General features: G+C 44.1%; 1 protein-coding gene across 1 annotated transcript in view; it reads left to right on the forward strand.

Moving 5' to 3' along the window:
* TLL2 (tolloid like 2) overlaps positions 1–20,394 on the forward strand; it is a 305,471-nt gene that overhangs the window by 184,690 nt on the left and 100,387 nt on the right. The window contains exons 5-7 of the mRNA XM_082268493.1: positions 797–914; positions 7,426–7,604; positions 11,746–11,851. Of these exons, the coding sequence (XP_082124619.1) occupies positions 797–914; positions 7,426–7,604; positions 11,746–11,851 (403 nt within the window). The remainder of the gene's footprint in view (positions 1–796; positions 915–7,425; positions 7,605–11,745; positions 11,852–20,394) is intronic.

Consider the following 20,394-nt stretch of genomic DNA (forward strand, 5'->3'; position numbering starts at 1 on the left):
TTAACGGAAGAAATGGGGTTCTCTTCCGTTCCAAAAAACGGAACGGAACTGAAAGGACACAAATCGATGTCAGGGGATGGTCATCCGCTGACATCCGCAATCCCATTGACATGCATTATGTCCGTATATCACGGACATACGGAACGCCCGTGTGAAAGAGGCCTTTTAAATCAGTTCTGCCAGACGTCCTTTTGATTGCATCATGGAAGGTTCTGTGGTCTCTGTACTTGTCAATGTCCTAATGTCAGGCTTTGAGTGCAAAAGAGCAGCCAGGCTGGAGCTTCAGGGTTTCTTTGTGTCCTGATTGCTCATAATTTGAGGCTGAGAAGGGTGTATAAAGAGTTTTCTTGCGCTAGTAAGAGCAGGTGCAGGAGCTCGTTAAAGAGGCTCTTTCAAGGCCGTTGTCAAATCTCACCCCGGAAGTTAAAGAATTGTGCAGGAACGGGGTAAAACTTTTTTTTTTTTTTTCCCCTTTTAGACTTGTGAAGTTGGAGGTTAAGCAGTTTAAAATTTGTTACTGTATTGCTAGCTGACAACTGTACCATTAAATTGGCCAGGGGATTTATGGGACAGGAAAAAATAGAGATGTGCTACAGTAAGATCCTTTCAAAAGTATTTTACAATTGCATTTTGGTTACCAAAAACATCTAAGGCTTTTCACACTACCGCTATTTTATTAAATCTAGCTAATCTTACAGTACATATGGGATGGACCACGTTTACTGCATTGTTTTATTGGTATTTGCACTTTAACACCCTTGAAAATTTTCATATTTGATCTGTCTGATCTTTATAGGCCCTCAAAGAGCAATCTTTAAACAAGCAATGAGGCATTGGGAAAGGTATACCTGTGTAACATTTGTTGAAAGAACTGATGAGGAAAGTTACATTATATTCACTTACCGAACATGTGGGTAAGTATAAATGTGAATAAAACGTATGGTAAATCAAGATTTCTTGGTTTTGGAGTTTACTGATTTACTTTTTTTACTGAAAAGTTATCAATTGTCACTGTATTCAGTGTCTGTAATTCTGAAGCACTTGGCAGATTTACAATGGATCAGAAAATGGCAGGTTAATGGGATCTTTGTGTTTTTTATTTTTTATTTTTTTCCCCCCCTTCATTTCTCTTCAGTGAATTGTCAGTTATGTTTTAGATTTTTCATGTCACTGTCTTTAAGTTTATTATCCGAGTGATGAAATCAAGCTTCTCAAAAAAAAATAAAAATTTGCAATGCAAGATAAATTTTATTTAACCTGCACTTTTTTTTTTTTTTTTTTTTAACCATTCACATTTAAACCTTGTTCACATGGACGTTTAGAGGTGCAGGCAGGGTCTGGCATAAAATCCTGTTTTTTCTTACTGTTGGGGAGCTGTAGGTGTACAGACACCCATAAAGGTGCATGGTTGTATTTTTGCTTTTACTGGTGTGAACCCTGATAACTTTTTTAAAATATAAAAAAGTGAAAGTTCAATGCATTTTGATGAAGTTGCGATTTCCGCCTCCACACCAAAGTGTATGTGAATTCTTTCACCTTACTATTGACCTCCAAACTATAAGGGCTTGTTATACTTGCTTCAAAATGTGGCATTGACACGCTTTTTTAAAGGTCTCTGAATGCCAGTCAAAGCCTCGCTAAACAAAATGGTTACCTTACAGTCCTGTTTACACATTGTGCGTTGCTTCAAAAATTTTACCCCATTTCACTTTTTTGGGGCTTCAGAGCATCTCCAAAGCCTCCATAGAAGTCCCACAACATTTGCTTGAAGCGCTTGAAGATTTTGAGGAGCTTTTATTCAGCTTTAGCTTGGCTTTGTTTTGGAGGTCTTGCAGGTAAGAGATCCCAGGATGCACTGGAAAACCAACAAGCGTATCGTAAAGACTTCATTAGCAGTCACTACTTGTTAATATGTATATATTCTGGGAGTGTCTGGTGTAGACCTTATATCTGGTGTGTGGCGTGGAGTAGCAGGAAGGTGAGCAGGGTGTGGACTGGAGCAGAGCAACTATCACTTGATTTGCAAAATGGGAAGGCTATAGCAGAAGATGAATGGGACTGGAGAGTGAAGACTCGGTGCCAGAGGTTCGTCAGATCTAGGGGACCAGAGAAGTAGAAACTAGCAGATGTCACACATGGCATTCAGAATGGGGGCAATATAGCACGAGGTGCGTGGGGAACGGAGAGTGAGCAAGATCAGAAAACCAGAGGATCGGCAGAACTGGGGTGTACTACTGAGTAGGACTCGTCAGCAGAGCGGGGGGGGGGGGGGGGGTACGAATAGGCTGGGGATCTGCTGAACAGGGGTACTAATGAGCTGGGGGCCTCACTTGGCCCCTTTAAAAACAAATGGGAAATCAACACTGGGCACTTGCCAAGCTTCATTAAAGCTTCAAAAAGTCACAAAAGCATAAAAAAATGGTTTAATTGCTTTAATGGGTTTGAAGTCGAAGCAAGTGTTAATGAGCCCCAAGAGGTCTAAACAGGCACAAGCAAGTAAAATGATGGTAATAATTGCTTCCAGCTTCAGCAACACATTCCAGGTCAAGCTTAACCTCCAAGGAGACATCCTTATTTATGCTCCCCAAGAACCATAAAAACACAGTGCTCTCATTTTTAGTAAACAATGCCGATGCGCTCATGTAAACTTAAAAATATCCAGTGTTAAACTTGCAATGAGGATCGGGAACAATAAAACGGCAGATATTGCAATCTCGCTGCTGCCTGCAGTCCCGAAGCTGCCAGCAGTCCCAATGGCCGCATGGCTGTGCTCACAAATGTGATCGAACTACAGAACACCTCCTTTCTATGGAGTTGAAGAGCGGAAAGGGTTTGTAGTCAAAATTATACGAGCAGACTAAAGTTAAAATGCTGCTCCTCCATAGATACAGTACAGTGAGTGAGCAATTTCATTATGGGACAGGTGTGACAAATGTTACTGGCGTGATTGCCAAGTTAAAATGCTCTGAAGCCTAAAAAGACAACTAATGCAGCCACCACATCGAAGTACTGGTAAACTGCTGCATTATATTAAATTTTTGTGTTCGGGTTTAGCCTGTGAGCCAATAGGGGTTGAGCGCTCGCCGCCGGAGGCGCCCTCCCGCTCGTTCTCTAAGCAGCCCGCGCGTGTGACCGGCGGACCCGATGTCCGCTGGTCACTCGCGATCATCGGATACAGCGGGAGAAAGGCAGGCAGCTAATGTAAACAGTCGTCTGTCTTTCTCCCCTGTGTAACAGCACAGATCATACGTTCCTGCTATGTAGGACCATTGATCTCTGCTGTTACACACCGCCACATCCAATCACAGTTAGAAACGCGCCCCTCGGGACACACTTAACACCTCCCTCTCCAATAAAGTTAACCCCTTCCCTCCCAGTGTCATTTTTACAGTAACAGTGCATATGAATAGCACTGATTACTGTAGTAATGTCACTGGTACCCCCAAAAGTGTCAAATGTCAGTCAAGGGTCATATCTGTCCGCCGCAATGTCGCAGTCGCAAAAGAAAATCGCAGATCGCCATTACTCGTTAAAAAAAACCCCATAAAAATTACAAAAATCTTTCACTATCAATAACTCTTGCGCAAACCAATCAAAATACGCTTTTTGCGATTTTTTTTATTTTTTATTTTTTTTTTTACCAAACACATGTAGCAGAAAACAAATTGGCCTAAAATGTTAAATTTAGATTTTTGCATTTCATATAAAAAAAATGTGAAATATTGTCGTTTTTGCAAAATTGTCGTGCTTTTTTTGTTTATAGCGCATGATCAAAAAATCGCACAGGTGATCAAATGCCACCAAGAGAAAGCTCTGTTTGTGGGGAAAAAAATTCATTTGGGTACAGCGTCGCACGACCGCGCAATTGTCCGTTAAGTCACGCAGTGCCGAATCGCAAAATAGGCCCTGGTCAGGAAGGGGGTAAAATCTTCCGGGGCTTAAGTGGTTAAAAAAAAAACTTCAAAATGGTAAACTGTTTTTCCACATGAGCAAAACAATTCTACAATATTACACTTCTGAGGTTTTAAAAGTAAATTGGTCCATTTCCACCGTCCCCCCCCCCCCCCCCTATGCATCTCCTGAAATTGCAGCTTTTACAGCATCTTACAGGCCTTAGCTGATATAGTGCCTGTGATTAATTTTTTTTTTTTTTTTACATAAATATACTGTGCATTTAAATTTTAGTGTATTTACTGAAAATAAAGGTTTGTTCAACAGTAGCACAAATTGTGTAAATGAGGGGGTGAAAAGGCGCTGATGCATACAGTGTCTCAAAATCAAAGTAGTAGTAAATATTCCAACAGTGTATAAACAATACTTGATCAACATTAGAAAAAAACAATATATAAATTAGTGTGCAGTGCTCAAAAATACTACTTTGTGTAAAAGGCTTAAACCAAGCATGGGTACACCCTGTACCAGAAAATAACTCACTAACTGACTGACACTCACTGACACTCACAGACTGACACTCACTGACACTCACAGACTGACACTCACTGACACTCACAGACTGACACTCACTGACTAACTGACTGACACTCACTGACTAACTGACTGACACTCACTGACTCACTGACTGACACTCACTGACTAACTGACTGACACTCACTGACTCACTGACTGACACTCACTGACTGACACTCACTGACTGACTGGCACTCACTGACTGTCACTCACTGACTAACTGACTGACTGGCACTCACTGACTGACACTCACTGACTGACTGACTGACTGACACTCACTGACTGACTGACTGACACTCACTGACTGACTGACTGACACTCACTCACTGACTGACTGACACACTCACTGACTGACTGACACACTCACTGACTGACTGACACTAACTGACTAACTGACTGACACTCACTGACTGACACTCACTGACTAACTGACTGACACTCACTGACTAACTGACTGACACTCACTGACTAACTGACTGACACTCACTGACTGACTGACACAGACTGACTGACTGACACTCACAGACTGACTGACTGACTGACACTCACTGACTGACTGACACTCACTCACTGACTGACTGACACTCACTGACTGACTGACACTCACTGACTGACACTCACTGACTGACACTCACTGACTAACTGACTGACACTCACTGACTGACACTCACTGACTAACTGACTGACACTCACTGACTGACTGACACAGACTGACTGACTGACACTCACAGACTGACTGACTGACACTCACTGACTGACTGACACTCACTCACTGACTGACTGACACTCACTGACTGACTGACACTCACTGACTGACTCTCACTGACTGACACTCACTGACTGACACTCACTGACTAACTGACTGACACTCACTGACTGACACTCACTGACTAACTGACTGACACTCACTGACTGACACTCACTGACTAACTGACTGACACTCACTGACTAACTGACTGACACTCACTGACTGACTGACACAGACTGACTGACTGACACTCACAGACTGACTGACTGACTGACACTCACTGACTGACTGACACTCACTCACTGACTGACTGACACTCACTGACTGACACTCACTGACTGACACTCACTGACTGACACTCACTGACTAACTGACTGACACTCACTGACTGACTCTCACTGACTAACTGACTGACACTCACTGACTGACACACTGACACTCACTGACTAACTGACTGACACTCACTGACTGACACACTGACACTCACTGACTAACTGACTGACACTTACTCACTGACTGACACTGACTGACTGACACTGACTGACTGACACTGACTGCCTCGCGTGCTGCAGTTAGAAGGGGTTGAGCACTAGGCTGTGATTATAAATTTAATCCGTTCTGACTTCCGACACAGGATGCAGGAGAAAAGGGGAGAAACTTTTTTTTTTTTCTTACAGCACACATCGACATTACCTTCCTCCTCAGCGAACAACAGGGAAGGGAGGAGGTGTGTGGAGCGATGCAGCGATTGGCACGGAGGAGGATGAGATCCTCCTACACTGTGCATTCTGGGTCCCTCTCCCCCGGGACGTCACTGTAAATCACAATGAAGCGCCCGCCCGGCATCGGATCGTAGCGGAGAGCACAAATGACAGGGAAATGAATGGCTTTTTACACAGATCAGCGGCCATACATTTTCGGCATATTTAACCCCTTATCGGCCGAAATGGAATAGTCTCATTTTCGGCCGAAAATATCAGTGGCCGAAATTTCGGTGCATCCCTATATATAATGCATGTAAGTGACATGTTCAGTGAATAATTCCACAACAGATTAGTGCAATTATCAAGTGCAGGTGTTAAAATAGTAACATTAGTCCATTTGGTGACTTTCAAGGAGAGTGTTGTGCTATGTGGTAATAATTAAATGCTCACCAGAGATCGGCGCGCCACACAGACCCTGCAGGCTTTAAGATGTTTATCCTACTGGATATACATGGGTATGGTCACTCCTCCTCCTTTAATAGGGTCTCCTAGATCACTCACCTTATTCCCTCCTGCACCTTGGGTCATAGGGGGGTTAATCCATCACCTTTTTGCTCCAATAGGTGGTCCCTGGGTATGTGTTTCAGTAGTATAAGGTATAGGAGACAGGAAGCCGCATATAGTGTAACACCGTTTTTTTATTTATTTTAAATTTAAAAAGACCAAGTAAAATGGGTGCTTATATTTGTGGGTGCCCTCCTGGAACAGGTAAAAGTGCCTAAAATTGCTGTGTGTAAGCCGCAATGTCTATAAATAGACCGGCTTGCTCTGCAGTGACTGGTAGCGTGGCAGCGACTGGCGTGCGTTCCACCGTTGGCACGATATGACGTTGTTGGTTCAGAGTACTATGCTTAGACCACAATGCATTTTGCATTCACAGTGCGTCATCAGGAAGTCTCTGTGTGACATAGTTGCAAAACCACTATTTTTTTATTTTCACAGGCTCTCTACTCTCTGCCAAAAAATGTGCTTTAGTATCCAAAAAATAAGGGCTGTGACAGTAAAAAAGGGGTGAAGTAGTCCAGTGCAATATTTGCCACCATCTTCTGTAAGCATCCCAAAATTGGTACAGGTCACAAATAAGTAGCACTTGTACTACATCTAATTACTGAAACTTAGTGGGATGAATACCAGAGATCTATGCACAGATTCTGTGTATTCTATCCTGATAATCTTCTAAAAGAATCAAAATCTTGCTAAAGGACTTAAACTTAGTTCTGCCCCTGCCTACTTTCTAATAGGCAAAGTGTATTTTTTTTATTTTTATTTTTTTGAAATAGTTGGATTTTTTTTTTTTTTTTTTTTTTTTACTTTAATAGTGAACTTTGATAACCTAAATATGATGCATCTTGAAATGTATGTGATTTGTAGAGTACAAGGCATACAAGTATGTATAGGACACATGTTGTAGAGCATTATTTATAATTGTTTTTAAAATCTTTTAAGCTGCTGTTCATATGTAGGTCGTCGTGGAGGAGGTCCTCAAGCTATATCTATAGGAAAAAACTGCGATAAATTTGGTATAGTGGTCCATGAATTGGGTCATGTTGTTGGTTTTTGGCATGAACATACCCGGCCTGACCGAGATGAGCATGTGACAATTGTGAGAGAAAACATACAGCAAGGTATGAACGTGAGGATCTGCTGTGTCACGCTTGAAAATTTTCTGCATACTCTTGTTTTTATTCCTAAAGCCCAAGTTTACTTTAAAAAAAAAAAAAAAATCGCACACAAGGGTTTTTTTTTTTTTTTTCCTTCTTCCATTTTCCCCTTTCAGGGGGGGGGGGGGGTGGTCCTGGACTTGGGTGGACTTAGAGGTAGACAAATGTAAACCTGGCACAAGTTTGTTTACATCTGCCTACCTACTTCGACCTGAAAACTGAGCTGATTGGAAAGCCCCTGTAAAAGGGGCCTAAGACTTTGAGCATCTTTTTGTTTTTTGTTGCACTTGAAATATTTTTAGATGATTCAAAATTAAAGTACTCATTCGTATTTAAAAATTCAGAAAACTTATTTTCTTTGTTTTATATTAAAAAGTTTTCATGTAAACCAATTTAAAAAATATATCTGAAGGTTTTCGTGTGTAATGTATATGGTGTTAATGAAATTAACAGGTGCACTAGATGCGCAACAATGATGCAACCTCCAAAACAGGAAGGATTTTACAGGTGGTGGCCACTGACCTTTGGTTTCCCTACTCAGTCTTTTCTGACTCTTTTTCACTAGTTTTGCATCTGACTAGGGTCAGTGTCACTACTGGTAGCATGAGGCGATACCTGGACCCTATAGAGGTTGCACAGGCAGGCCAACTTCTCCAGGATGGCACATCAATACGTGCCATTGCCAGAAGATATGCTATGTCTCCCCGCGCAGTCTCAAGAGCATGGAGGAGATTCCAGGAGACATGCAGTTACTATAGGAGAGCTGTACAGGGCCATAGAAGGTCCTTAACCCATCAGCAGGACCAGTATCTGCTCCTTTTGTGCAAGGAGGAACATGATGAGCACTGCCAGAGCTCTACAAAATGACCTCCAGCGGGCCACTGGTTTAAATGTCACTGACCAACCAATTAGAAACGGACTTCATAAGGGTGGCCTGAGGGCCCGGTGTCCTCTAGTGGCCCCTGTGCTCACTACCTGGCACCATGGAGCTTGATTGCCATTTGCCATTGAACACCAGAATTGGCAGGTCCACCACTGGCGCCCTGTGCTTTTCACAGATTAGCAGGTTCATCTTGAGCATGTGACGGACATGAAAGGGTCTAGAGGCCGTGGAGAACATTATGCTACTTGGAACATCGTTCAGCATGACCAGTTGGTGGGGTCAGTGATGGTCTGGTAGGCATAACCATTGAGGAACGTACAGACCTCTACAGGCTAGAAAATGGCACCCTGGCTGCAATTGGGTATCGTGACAAAATTATTTGACCCATTGTCAGACTCTATGCTTGTGCAGTGGGTCCTGGGTTCCTCCTGGTGTTCAACAATGCCCTGCCTCATGTGGCGAGAGTATGCAGCCAGTTCCTGGAGGATAAAGGAATGAATTCCATTGAATGGCCCCCCACGCTCGCCTGGCCTAAATCCAATAGAACACTTCTGGGACATTGTTTAGGTCCATCTGACGCTGCCAGGTTCGACCTCAGTCTGTTCAGGAGCTCAGTGATGCCCTGGTCCATGTCTGAGAGGAAATACCCCAGGACACCATCCGTCATCTTATTCGGAGCATGTATCGGCGTTGTCAGGCATGCATACAAGTACATGGGGGGCCATACAAGCTACTGGGTGCCTTTTTTTTTTTTTTTTTTTTTTTTTCCCTCTGTAGGTCACTGATTTCCATTTCCATCAAACGATGTGCCATTCTTTCGTTCCGAGCACATTACCCAGTCCATATCAGTATAAATATCCAGCATATATTTACCCATTGAGATCTGATGTGTTTTCAAAGTGTTCTTTCATTTTTTTTGTTCAGTGTACAGTATCTCACAAAAGTGAGTACACCCCTTACATTTTTGTAAATTTTATTATATCTTGACAACACTGAAGAAATGACACTTTGCTACAATGTAAAGTAGTCAGTGTACAGCTTGTATAACAGTGTAAATTTGCTGTCCCCTCAAAATAACTTAAAACACAGCAAATGTCTAAACTGCTTGCAACAATGAGTACACCCCTAAGTTAAAATGTCCAAATTGGGCCCAATTAGCAATTTTCCCTCCCCAGTGTCTTGTGACTCGTTAGAATGGGGAGCAGGTATGTTGAATTTGGTGTAATCGCTCACTCTGACTGGTCAAAACGCATGTTGGAAGTTCAACATGGCACATGGCAAAAAACTGAGGATCTGAAAAAAAATGTTGCTCTATGTAAAGATGGCCTAGGCTATAGGAAGATTGCCAAGACCCTGAAACTGAGCTGCAACACAGTGGCCAAGACCATAATGGTTTAGCAGGACAGGATCCAGTCAGAACAGGTCTTGCCATGGTCGACCAAAGGATTCGAGTGCACGTGCTCAGTGTCATATCCAGAGGTTGTCTTTGGGAAATCGACGTATGCATCCTGCCGAGGTTGAAGAGGGGGGGGGGGGGGTCAGCCTGTCAGTACTCTGACCATACGCCGCACTCTACATCAAGTTGGTCTGCTTGGCTGTCGTTCTAGATGGAAGCCTCTTCTAAAGATGATGCACAAGAAAGCCCACAAACAGTTTGTTGAAGACAAGCAGACTAAGGACATGGGATTACTTGAACCATGTCCTGAGTTCTGATGAGACCAAGATGAACGTATTTGGCTTAGATGGTGTCAAGCGTGTGGCGGCAACCAGGTGAGGAGTATAAAGACAAGTGTGTCTTGCCTACAGTCAAGCATGGTGATGGGAGTGTCATGGTCTAGGGCTGCATAAGTGCTGCCGGAACTGGGAAGCTACAGTTCATTAGGGGAACCATAAATGCCAACATGTACTGTGACATACTGAAGCAGAGCATGATTCCACCCCCCCTCCCCCCTTCGAGACTGTGCCGCAGGGCAGTATTCCAACATAACGACAACAAACACACCTCCAAGACGAGCCGCTTTGCTAAAGAAGCTGAGGGGTAAAGATGATTGACTAGTCAAGCATGTCTCCATCTGTGGGGCATCCTCAAACGGTAGGTGGAGTGCAAGGTCTCTAACATTCACGAGCTCCGTGATGCCATCATGGAGGAGTGGAAGAGGACTCCAGTGGCAACCTGTGAAAGCTCTGGTGAATGCCATGCCAAAGAAGTTTAAGGCAGTGTTGGAAAAGAGTGGCCACACAATATTGACACTTTGGGCCCAATTTGGACACGTTCACCTAGGGGTGTACTCATTTTGTTGCCAGTGGTTTAGACATTAATGGCTGTGTTATTTTGAGGGGACAGCACATTTACACTGTTATACAGCTGTACACCCACCACTTTACATTGTAGCAAAGTGTCATTTCTTCAGTGTTGTCACATGAAAAGATATAATTTTACAAAAATGTGAGGGGTGTACTTTTGTGAGATCCTGTTTGTGTATATACAGTATCTCGCAAAAGTGAGTACATCCCTCACCTTTTTTAGAAATCTTTTTAGAAATCTTATTATATCTTTTGATGTGACATGGCTGAAGAAATTACACTCTGCTACAATGTAAAGTAGTGAGTGTACAGCTAGTATAAGTACTGCGGCTGATCAGCAAGTGGTTAAGCACAGGAAGCAGCTCTCCATTAAAAATCCTGTATGAAATATTACAACGTCCAACGCACTAACTGTTCCACCTGATCTGCAAGCTTGGACATGTTTCACTCCATCTGGAGCATATTCATAGTCTACAAATAAGTTCAAGGATGGAATGAAAGGTATTGAAGCTTGTAGGGTCACGTGGAACAGTCAGTGCCTTGGACCTTCTAATTCATACAAGAGAGGAAGCTTTCTTTTAATTTGCCTAAATATTCAATTTATGGCCCGACCATTGGAAGCCTGTACCCAGAGGAGTGAGGGAGATGTGTATCTGTAGCAAAACAATAGAATTTGCAGAGCATCAAGATGCTCATAAAGTCAAAACTGTAATCTTTGAATGGCATTAATCTTTAAACTTTGCTCAAAATCGGGGTCATACAAATTAAAAAAAAAAAATAAAATGCTCTTCTGCATTACATGCTTTAAATGCATTACATCGTAATTTTTTCAAGCATTTTCTGTAGAAAATGAAATATGAAGCTTATGTCTGAAGTTTATTTTCATTTTGATATGTTAAAAGCTGCCTGTTCTTGCAGGTCAAGAATACAACTTTCTTAAAATGGAGCCGGGAGAAGTGAACTCTTTGGGAGAGACATACGATTTTGATAGTATCATGCATTATGCCAGGAACACATTCTCAAGGTTGGAATCTAAGGTTATGTCTCTTAAGTTCTTCATAGTATTTCTTATTTTATATTTATGTGCTTTTACATGCCACTGTTTTTTTTATTTTGTTTTATTTTTTTTTTATCTTTTATATTTTACAGTGTGCATGTTTTTAATAGTGCTGCTTGACACTGCCAGCATTTGTCATGGGAATTGTGTATAAAATAAAATCTGTTTATTCCATTTAAGTGTCAAAGATTTGTCCTACTTTAAAGTAGAACTATAGGCAAAACTTCTTTTTTTTTTTTTTTTGTCTGATTGGGGAGATTTACCTTCACTTCCTGTCACACGGCCAAAACAAGAAGTGAAAGGAAATCCCTGCAAACTAAGAACTATTTGGGGTTCCCCAGGTCACCAAAACTAGTGTCAATTGGAAAATTCCCCCTATTACTTTTCTGGGGACAACCCAAAATGTGGAATTTCTTTTGTTCCTTGACTGACACGGCTCCTGTCATTCTTGACTATTGGGCTAAACTGCCCCCTACAGGAGTAGGACACTAGGCAGAAAACTTCTGGCTACAACAATGGGCAGTCCCAGGGGGGTATACCCCTTCTCTCGGCTATAGTCACTCAATTTTTTTTTTTTTCCTGCCTAGTCAGGAGTAAGAACCTAGTTCCTTGCTTGGATCTTTGGCCCTGGCAAAATGTTTTTAGATTTTTTCCTCCGGGATTTTTTCTGTGAGATCTATTGGATAATCTGGATCGAGTAGTCACCCAGTCTGGCGAGTGCGCACAGATCTCAGCTCCACATTAGGTCAGCCGCGACTGCCCCACTGAAGAGGAGCTGGCCCTGTGAGTTAAGTCGTGTGAGGTCGCATACAAACTGGCCTCAGCCAGGTCGTATGCGAAATGGGCAGCCCCCCATTTCAGTGGAGAGAAGGATCTGTCTGGAGCGGTGCCTACCTGGTTCCTGGTATGGTGAGTAGCTGTCCTCCTCCTGACCCTGGATGGTTTTGGCGTGGACATGGGCCCCTCCTTGGGACGGTCGGACCCCTGGGTTCCCCTCCTTCCCGCAGGCAGCCCCCCCACCACCGGACCATCCACTGAGTGAGGGGAGGTTTGTACCTGGTGGGGGCTCCTGCCAGGGCCCCCATCCTGCCTGGATCTGTCCTTGAGGCTTGGCTCCCATTTCTGGGTCCCTGTATACCTCGTGGCACTGCCATTTTCTTGTGGTTTGCATTGCAAATAGCGGCAGCCATGACAGCGGAGCCCTGTGGGCGGCTATTTTGGTGGTGGGAGCCCCTCCTTATCCCCTGGTGTTGACTCTTGAATCATTTAGCTTTGTGATCACCGCACGTGTAGTGCAGATTCTGCTGGTGGTTGCAGGTGCCTGTGTCAGTCTGGTGTGGTCATCTCCCTCTGCTGAGGAGTGCTCTGTGCCTTGTGCTTGGCGACTGGGTAGTGCTGCCAGCGCGGTGGGGGTCGTCCCTTAGCAGTGTGTTACACTTTTTTGTGCGGTCCCCCTAGTGACTCATGGAGTCTTTAGAACACATTTCCCCACCTGATCCCCTCGGAGGCTGCGGGGCCCTCTGGGTCCCAACCAACCATCCATGCACTGGCGGTGATCCTGGAGTCCCTTATGTCCCGGTTGGAGGCAGCTTGCGGGCGACAGGCTAGCAAAAAGCACCTTCCCCCTGCCTCATCTGTCTCATCAGATCCTGCATCTGATTCAGCCACAGTGGACGCAAGTCACCCTTCTGGGTCTAAGACTAGAATCCTCTGATGGTGACTCCGAAGCACTTTACTAGGCGTTATCCCTATGAGGAGTCCCTCCTTTAAGAAGGGGACTGTCCCACCGGTTGTGCACCCTCTGGTTTCCAGATTAAATAAGGCAACCATGATTCCAGGTGAAAAGTCCCTGACCTTTAAGGACCCGGCTGACAGGAAGGCAGAGGTTGTGACCTGCACTATGTACACCCTAGCTGGTTGGGTGATGAGGCCAGTATTTAGTATTGCCCTGGTGTAGCAATCTCTGACCGAGTGGGCGAAGCTCCTGTGCCGTGACTTAAAGGGAGAACCGCTCTTTACTGCCTTTGCTGAGCTGGCAGACCAGCTGGTTCAGGGACTGCAGTTTCTGTGATGCCTCTTTGGGGCTTCCCTGATGGTTCACCTGTTTTGGTGGTGGTCCTTCAGCATGTCTTTTTGCTCAAATGCTTGTCTGTGGACAAGACTTCTAAAAAGGCCTTGACTGCTTATCTTCCCTGTTTTGCGCTACCCTAAATGACCTCATTAAAGTTCTCACAGGTGGAAAGACTACCTTTTTCTTCGACAGGCTACTAAGGGCAAGGAACCTTGTTGTAGACATGGACCTTGCTCCTTGGCTCATAAGAGATTTTTTTTGTCCCTCAGGGGCGACTGACAAGGGCTCAAAGCTTTTCAGGACCTCCTCTGATGGATCCAAATGACATTGGTCTGGCAAGCCTAGAGCGTGAAGGTGTGCCCTCACCCATATCAGGGGTGGGGGAATGTTTTCGCTGGTTTCCGGACCAGTGGACTTCTCTGGTACGAGACAAGTGGGTTTACAAAGTTATTAGACCTGGCTAAAAGATCGCGTTTCGCTCTTTTCCCTTGGCAAGGTTTTTTCCTTCCAACCTGCGCTTGTCCCCAGACCAGTCTGTTTGGGGCGGTACAAAACCTGCTCCTTAGAGGGGTGATTGTTCCAGTTTGGACTTGGGAACATTTTCAGGGTTTTTACTCAAATCTGTTCAGACTTCAGAAAGGAAGGCAAGATGCACCCAAGCCTGGACCTCAAGGCGCTCAACTGCTTTGTGCGGGTACAGAAGTTTCAGAATGGAGTCCATTCGAACAGTGGTGTGGCATCCCTGTGTCGGTTTTCCTCGCCTCTATAGATATCAAGAATGCCTATCTTCACATCCGTTATGTGCCAGTCACCAGCGTTTTCTCCACTTTGCTGTGGGAGAGGAGCATTATTAGTTTGTGGCGTTACCCTTTGGTCTCCCCCTCGGCTCCTCAGGTCTTCACAAAAGTGTTTGCTCCGGTGCTAGCCTTGCTACGCCAACAGGGGATCGCAGTACTAGGCTACTTGGACGATCTCCTTCTGCGAGTGGAGTCTCCTTACTCTCTTGTGGAGAACATTGAGATGACGATATGTACTCTGCGGGAGTTCAGGTGAATTCTAATTTTCAGAAGTCTGCCCTGGTTCCATCCACGAAGCAGCACTATTTGGGCCTGACTCTGGACCCGTCTGTAGCCAGAGTGCTCCTTCCTCTGGACAAACACCAGACATTGCAGGCTGCAATTCATCTCCTGCTGTCCAACAGATGGTCATCCCTCCGGACTTGCATGCAGTTGTTGGGCCTGAAGCTATCCACCTTCGAGGTGGTTCCGTTTGCACTGTTCCATACGAGGTCCCTGCAAAGGGAGATTCTGACCAAGTGGGACAAGACTCCAGTCTCTGGAAAATCTGATCTGGCTGAGTCGGGGAACAAAGGAGTCCCTGATATGGTGGCTTTGCTCTCCAGGGCTTCGGCTGGGAAAATCCTTCCTCCCCTTGTATTGGATAGTGGTCACCATGGATGCCAGCCTGTCCGGCTGGGGAGGAGTCCTCGGCCAGCATTCTGCTCAGGGGATCTGGACACTGGAAGAGTCCAGACTGCCAATCAATGTCCTGAAACACCGAGCAATGAGACTGTCTGGATCATTGGACACATTGTCTTCAGGGATCTCCAGTGCGCATTCAATTGAACAATGCCACGGTCGTGGCTTATGTCAATCACCAAGGGGGCACAAGAAGTGACCTGGTAGCTCTGGTGGTAGCCGGCATTTCTAAGATGGACAGAGCGGTTCGTTCCAGCCCTCTCCGCTGTACACATTTGCGGAGTGGAAAATTGTCAGGCGGACGTCCTCAGTCGGCAGACGTTGGACCATGGGGAGTGGTCCCTTCATCTGGAGGTTTCATCAGCTATGTCTCCGGTGGGGCTCTCCTGAGGTGGATCTGTTGGTGTCTCTGCTCAACAGAAAAATGCAGAGATTTGTGGCTGTCAAAGGATCCACTGGCAGACACTACAGATGTGCTGGTTGCCCCGTGGGGGTCAGTATTGTCTGATTTACGCCTTCCCTCTCAAGCTTCTGCCAAGACTCCTACACAGGATCAAGGCAGAAGGGATTCCAGGCTTGGTACGCCGATCTGGTGCGGCTGGTCGCTGACGTTCCTTGGAAGCTTCCTCCTTTGGTCCTTGGGACAGCAGATCCTCCCTATCTTCCATCCTGCTTTAGTCACTGGTTTGACGGCTTGGCTGTTGAAACGCCAGGTGCTGAAGGAAAGAGGTTTGTCTGAGTCGGTGATTCCTACATTGTTAAAAGCTAGGAAATCCTACTTCGTGGAAGATCTACCATCGTACGTAGAAGACTTGCATTGCCTGGTGTGAGTCTCTTATGGTGCATCCTCGCTTCTTCTTGATGGTATGATTTTAACCTTCCTTCAACAGGGGGTTGAACAGAAAATGGCCTCGAGTATCAAGGGCCAGGTTTAGGCCTTGAAGGTCTTTTTCCAACGACCTTTGGCCACACATTCCCTGGTGCGTACTTTTCTTCAGGGTGTCCGATGTTTGGGTCCTCCAGTGCGGGCTACGTTGCCCCCTTGGGATCCTAATTTGGGGCTTTCAACTCTACAGAAGCCTCCCTTTGAAATTTTTCAGGAGATTCCCCTGCTTGCGCCGTCCCAGAAGGTGGCCTTTTTGGTGGCTATCACCTCTGCGCGCAGGGTGTCCGAACTGGCGGCATTATCCTGTCATTCACCTTCTCTGGTGATTCACAAGCATAAGGTGATGCTTCGCCCCTGTCTGTCATTTCTTCCTAAGGTTGTCTCTGACTTTCATTTGAATGAAGACATTGTGTTGCCTTCCTTTTTTTGTCCCAGGCGTAAACATCCAAAGAAAATTGCCTTGCATGCCTTGGATGTGGTCCAAGCAATTAGGGTGTGCCTGGCAGTTAGTCTTTCAGGAAGTCAAACTCTTTATACTAACGGATGGACCTCAAAGGGTTGTCCGCTTCCTCTGCGACCATTTCCAGATGGATCAGACAGACGGTGGTTCAGGCCTATTCTATCAGGGGTCAGGCTCCTCCTGTCTGTCAAGGCGCACTCTATTAGGGTGCTTGGGGCCTTCTATCAAGCGTCAGTGATGCAGGTTTTCAAGGCGGCCACCTGGCTGTCAGTGCGCACCTTATATAGCAGGGAGAGTGAGTATACCCCCCTGGGACTGTCCATGGGTGCAGCCAGAAGTTTTCTGCCTAGTGTCCTACTCCTGTAGGGGCAGTATAACCCAATGGTCAAGAATGACAGGAGCGGTGTTTGTCAATGAATCAGAGAAATGGAATTTACAAAGTCAAAAATCCCTTTTTTTTTTTTTTTTTTTTTTTTTGTGCTTTCAATTATTGCCATGAACAGGATCAATAGAGGGTGAATCTATTCAACAGGTGCACAGACAGCAATAATAGGGGTTCTCATTCCCCTCCACTCTATCTAAACTTAGTTTTTTTTTTTTTTTTTTTAAATGCCTATGTTTATACCTTAATGCCACATGGAACCAAAAGGTTTTTATTGAGGTCTGTTCCCTCTGGGTTGATTGACCACCTGAGTTTGACCTAGTAACCATTATCACAGATAATTGTCAGAACAAAAGGTGAGGGGGGGAAAAAAATGAAATTCTGAGTGATTTGAAAAAGAGAGCAAGTGTTTTAAATTGTAACAGCTGCTTGAGAGAGGATCTGAGAGGATAATCCTTCACATTCAAAAGATTTTCTTCCACTTCCTGTTGTGCCTAGGGGGCAGAAAGTGAAAAATTTCCCCAATGGGGCTTAGGCGATCTAAAAAAAAAAAAAACTGACTGGTTTACCAATTTTATTAAAACAGTTTTCACTTTAGATATGCTTTAATATGCGGATTACATTAAACTTCACTCAAGATTTGAATTCATTTGTCCTTCGTATTTATCTGTAATGGGTTCTGGTATTCTTTCCCATGACCTTGGAGAATGGACTAGTATTATAGTCCCAACTGCAATTTGTAGCAATCCTATAGCAACAATTGGGTTTTGTTTTTTTTTTTCTGTGTATTCTTGTGGGTATAAAGATGCTGTTAATCTGTTAGTGCCATGCTTTAGGACATTTTTCCCCAGGAGTTATGCTTTGGGCCAACTTATCTTGCACTGTGAGAACGGGCGAAATACACACCTTTTTGTTTTCTTGGGTAAATTTTATAGAGGAAATGCTTTCTGGCCTATACATTTAGTGAAGCAGCTGTGTTGGTAATTGTGATATAGCTCAGGCTTACCTCATACTGGGGTTGATTGTTAAGTGATTACATATATAGAAGCGGAAACTGTAAACTGATCTCATAGGGCAGCTGTAGGCAGGCTGAACATAATTCAGAAACTGACTGCAAAAGCACAATTTGCTTGGTTAAGTGCCATATTTTTTCTATCTATCAAATTCAACAAAACGGCTTAATTTGACATAAGGGACCTATCCAGTAAAAGGGTTTACTAGGAATGCTGCACAAAGCTGCATGATAAATTTACCAATTCAGTTGTTCCTGTGACCCTTGAATGTAGTCAATTCATTATTGTAACTGGCATTGAGTTCTGTTTAACAAGAGTACACGTTGGTAGATCCATTGCGGCATGTTTTTTTTTTTTTTTTTATATTCTATTACCTAGATCATTCAAAAAATGTTAACTCATTCTAATTTTGTAATATAAAAACTACATGAGCGTACGTTTGTAGCTAGAGGGTTTGTTTTGGGGTGTTTTGTGTATTTTTTTAAAAAAAATAAATGGTATACGTGGCTAATACAAGCTTGTTGATTGATTTTTATTCTGAAATTATAGCCCATGACTGAGGTCTACTTTATTTTATGCTGATGGAATGGACATGGCTTTTATTACTCCCTGTGATTTTTCTCACCAAGCTTTTATTCTTGTAGGGGCAGCTTTTTGGAGGAATATGCAAAATGTTCTGCATAATTTCCTACTGATTCCCAGAACTACATCTCCCAGAAGCGCTTTCTGTACATACTTTGCATAAACTGTATATTGCAAGTGAATTTCCCCAGAGCTTGGTAAATTGGGTATTCTTTGCAAAAAATAATTTCACCACATCTCATGCAGTCTAAAAAAAGAAAACCTTGTCAGCGCTAACACTGCTTGGAGTTTCCATGCAGCAGAGGCACTAAGATTTCAACAAACAAAATGTTAGGCACTCACTGGATTTCTGGCAGAATCCTTTTTGTATTGCACAATTTTAAAGGGATAAAACATGGGGAAATGCTAGCAATAAACTACATTTAGCATGCATTACTCTTGATTACATTGCCTAAATTAATATTAGAGAAACTCCCACCTTTTTAAAGTAACCGTAACTGACAACTTGCTACTATGTTACCATCTGCATTTAAGCTAAAGTAACCCAATAGAGAAGGTACTTCTAAGTGCAGTAATAAAACCCTTTAATGACAAGGTAGGGTTAAAAACACTTACAAGATGGAAGTGAAATACAGGCATATCCATTAACCCAGAACGTCCAGTGAGACGCCTCCTAGGAGTAAAGACAGCTGCAGGTGGAAGTTCCAACTGACCAGCAGTGGGAAATGCTGTCTCTGATCCAAGATGGATGGCTTTGCTGTCACGACCAGCATGGAATTCAGACAACCAATGTTCCAAAGCCTGTCTCGCCCACTGACGTCCCTCCGGTCGCCTGGATTCGATGCTGGTTATGACAGCACGGCCCTCCATCTTGGATCTGAAAGACAGCATTTCCCACTGCTGGTCGGCTGGAACTTCCACCTGCAGCGCTCTTTACTTCCAGGAGGCAATCCCGCTGGATGTTATGGATTCATTGATACGCCTGTATTTCACTTCCATCTTGTAATTGTTTAACCCTACCTTGTCATTAAAATGTTTTTTTTACTGCACTTAGAAGCACCTGCTCCACTTTGAGTATGCTTCCCTCTTCTGAAGTGCTACTGTGGTGCATTATATACATTACAAGAGCCAGTCATGTACTGTTAGTCTCCTTGTCATCCAGAGCACTGCTTTACATACTGCGTAAGCTAAGGTAACCTACCTGTGTGTGCAGGACTTGGCCACTGAACAATCTCTAGAACAAAATATCTTCCAGCAATAATATGGAGTTGCGTTCTGGTGAGAACATGGGAGGAGGGTGCATTGAACATACCAGCCTGTCTGGAACAGGGAGGATCCCTCTTAGGCTAAACCACTTACCCCCCCCCCCCCCCCCCCAAGCTACCCTGATATGACCATAAATTGCTGGATCAGGTGAAGGCTCTGTCTGTAGACACCTTTTGCATCATCCATAATTTCAGGAACTGAAGGTTCCTGAAATTATTAATTGTAATTCTACTAGATAAGAATGTAGTCTGTTACTGTAGACAAAAAAAAATATTTTGGCAATTTGACAGCTTTTTCTTACAACCTATGGATTTGTGTTCGAAACAATGGGTGAATTAAAATGTTCATATACAGTAAGGCCTCATGCACTTT

Source organism: Pelophylax lessonae (genome assembly GCF_965119305.1).
Source record: "Pelophylax lessonae genome assembly, chromosome: 9".
NCBI classification, from domain to species: domain Eukaryota; kingdom Metazoa; phylum Chordata; class Amphibia; order Anura; family Ranidae; genus Pelophylax; species Pelophylax lessonae.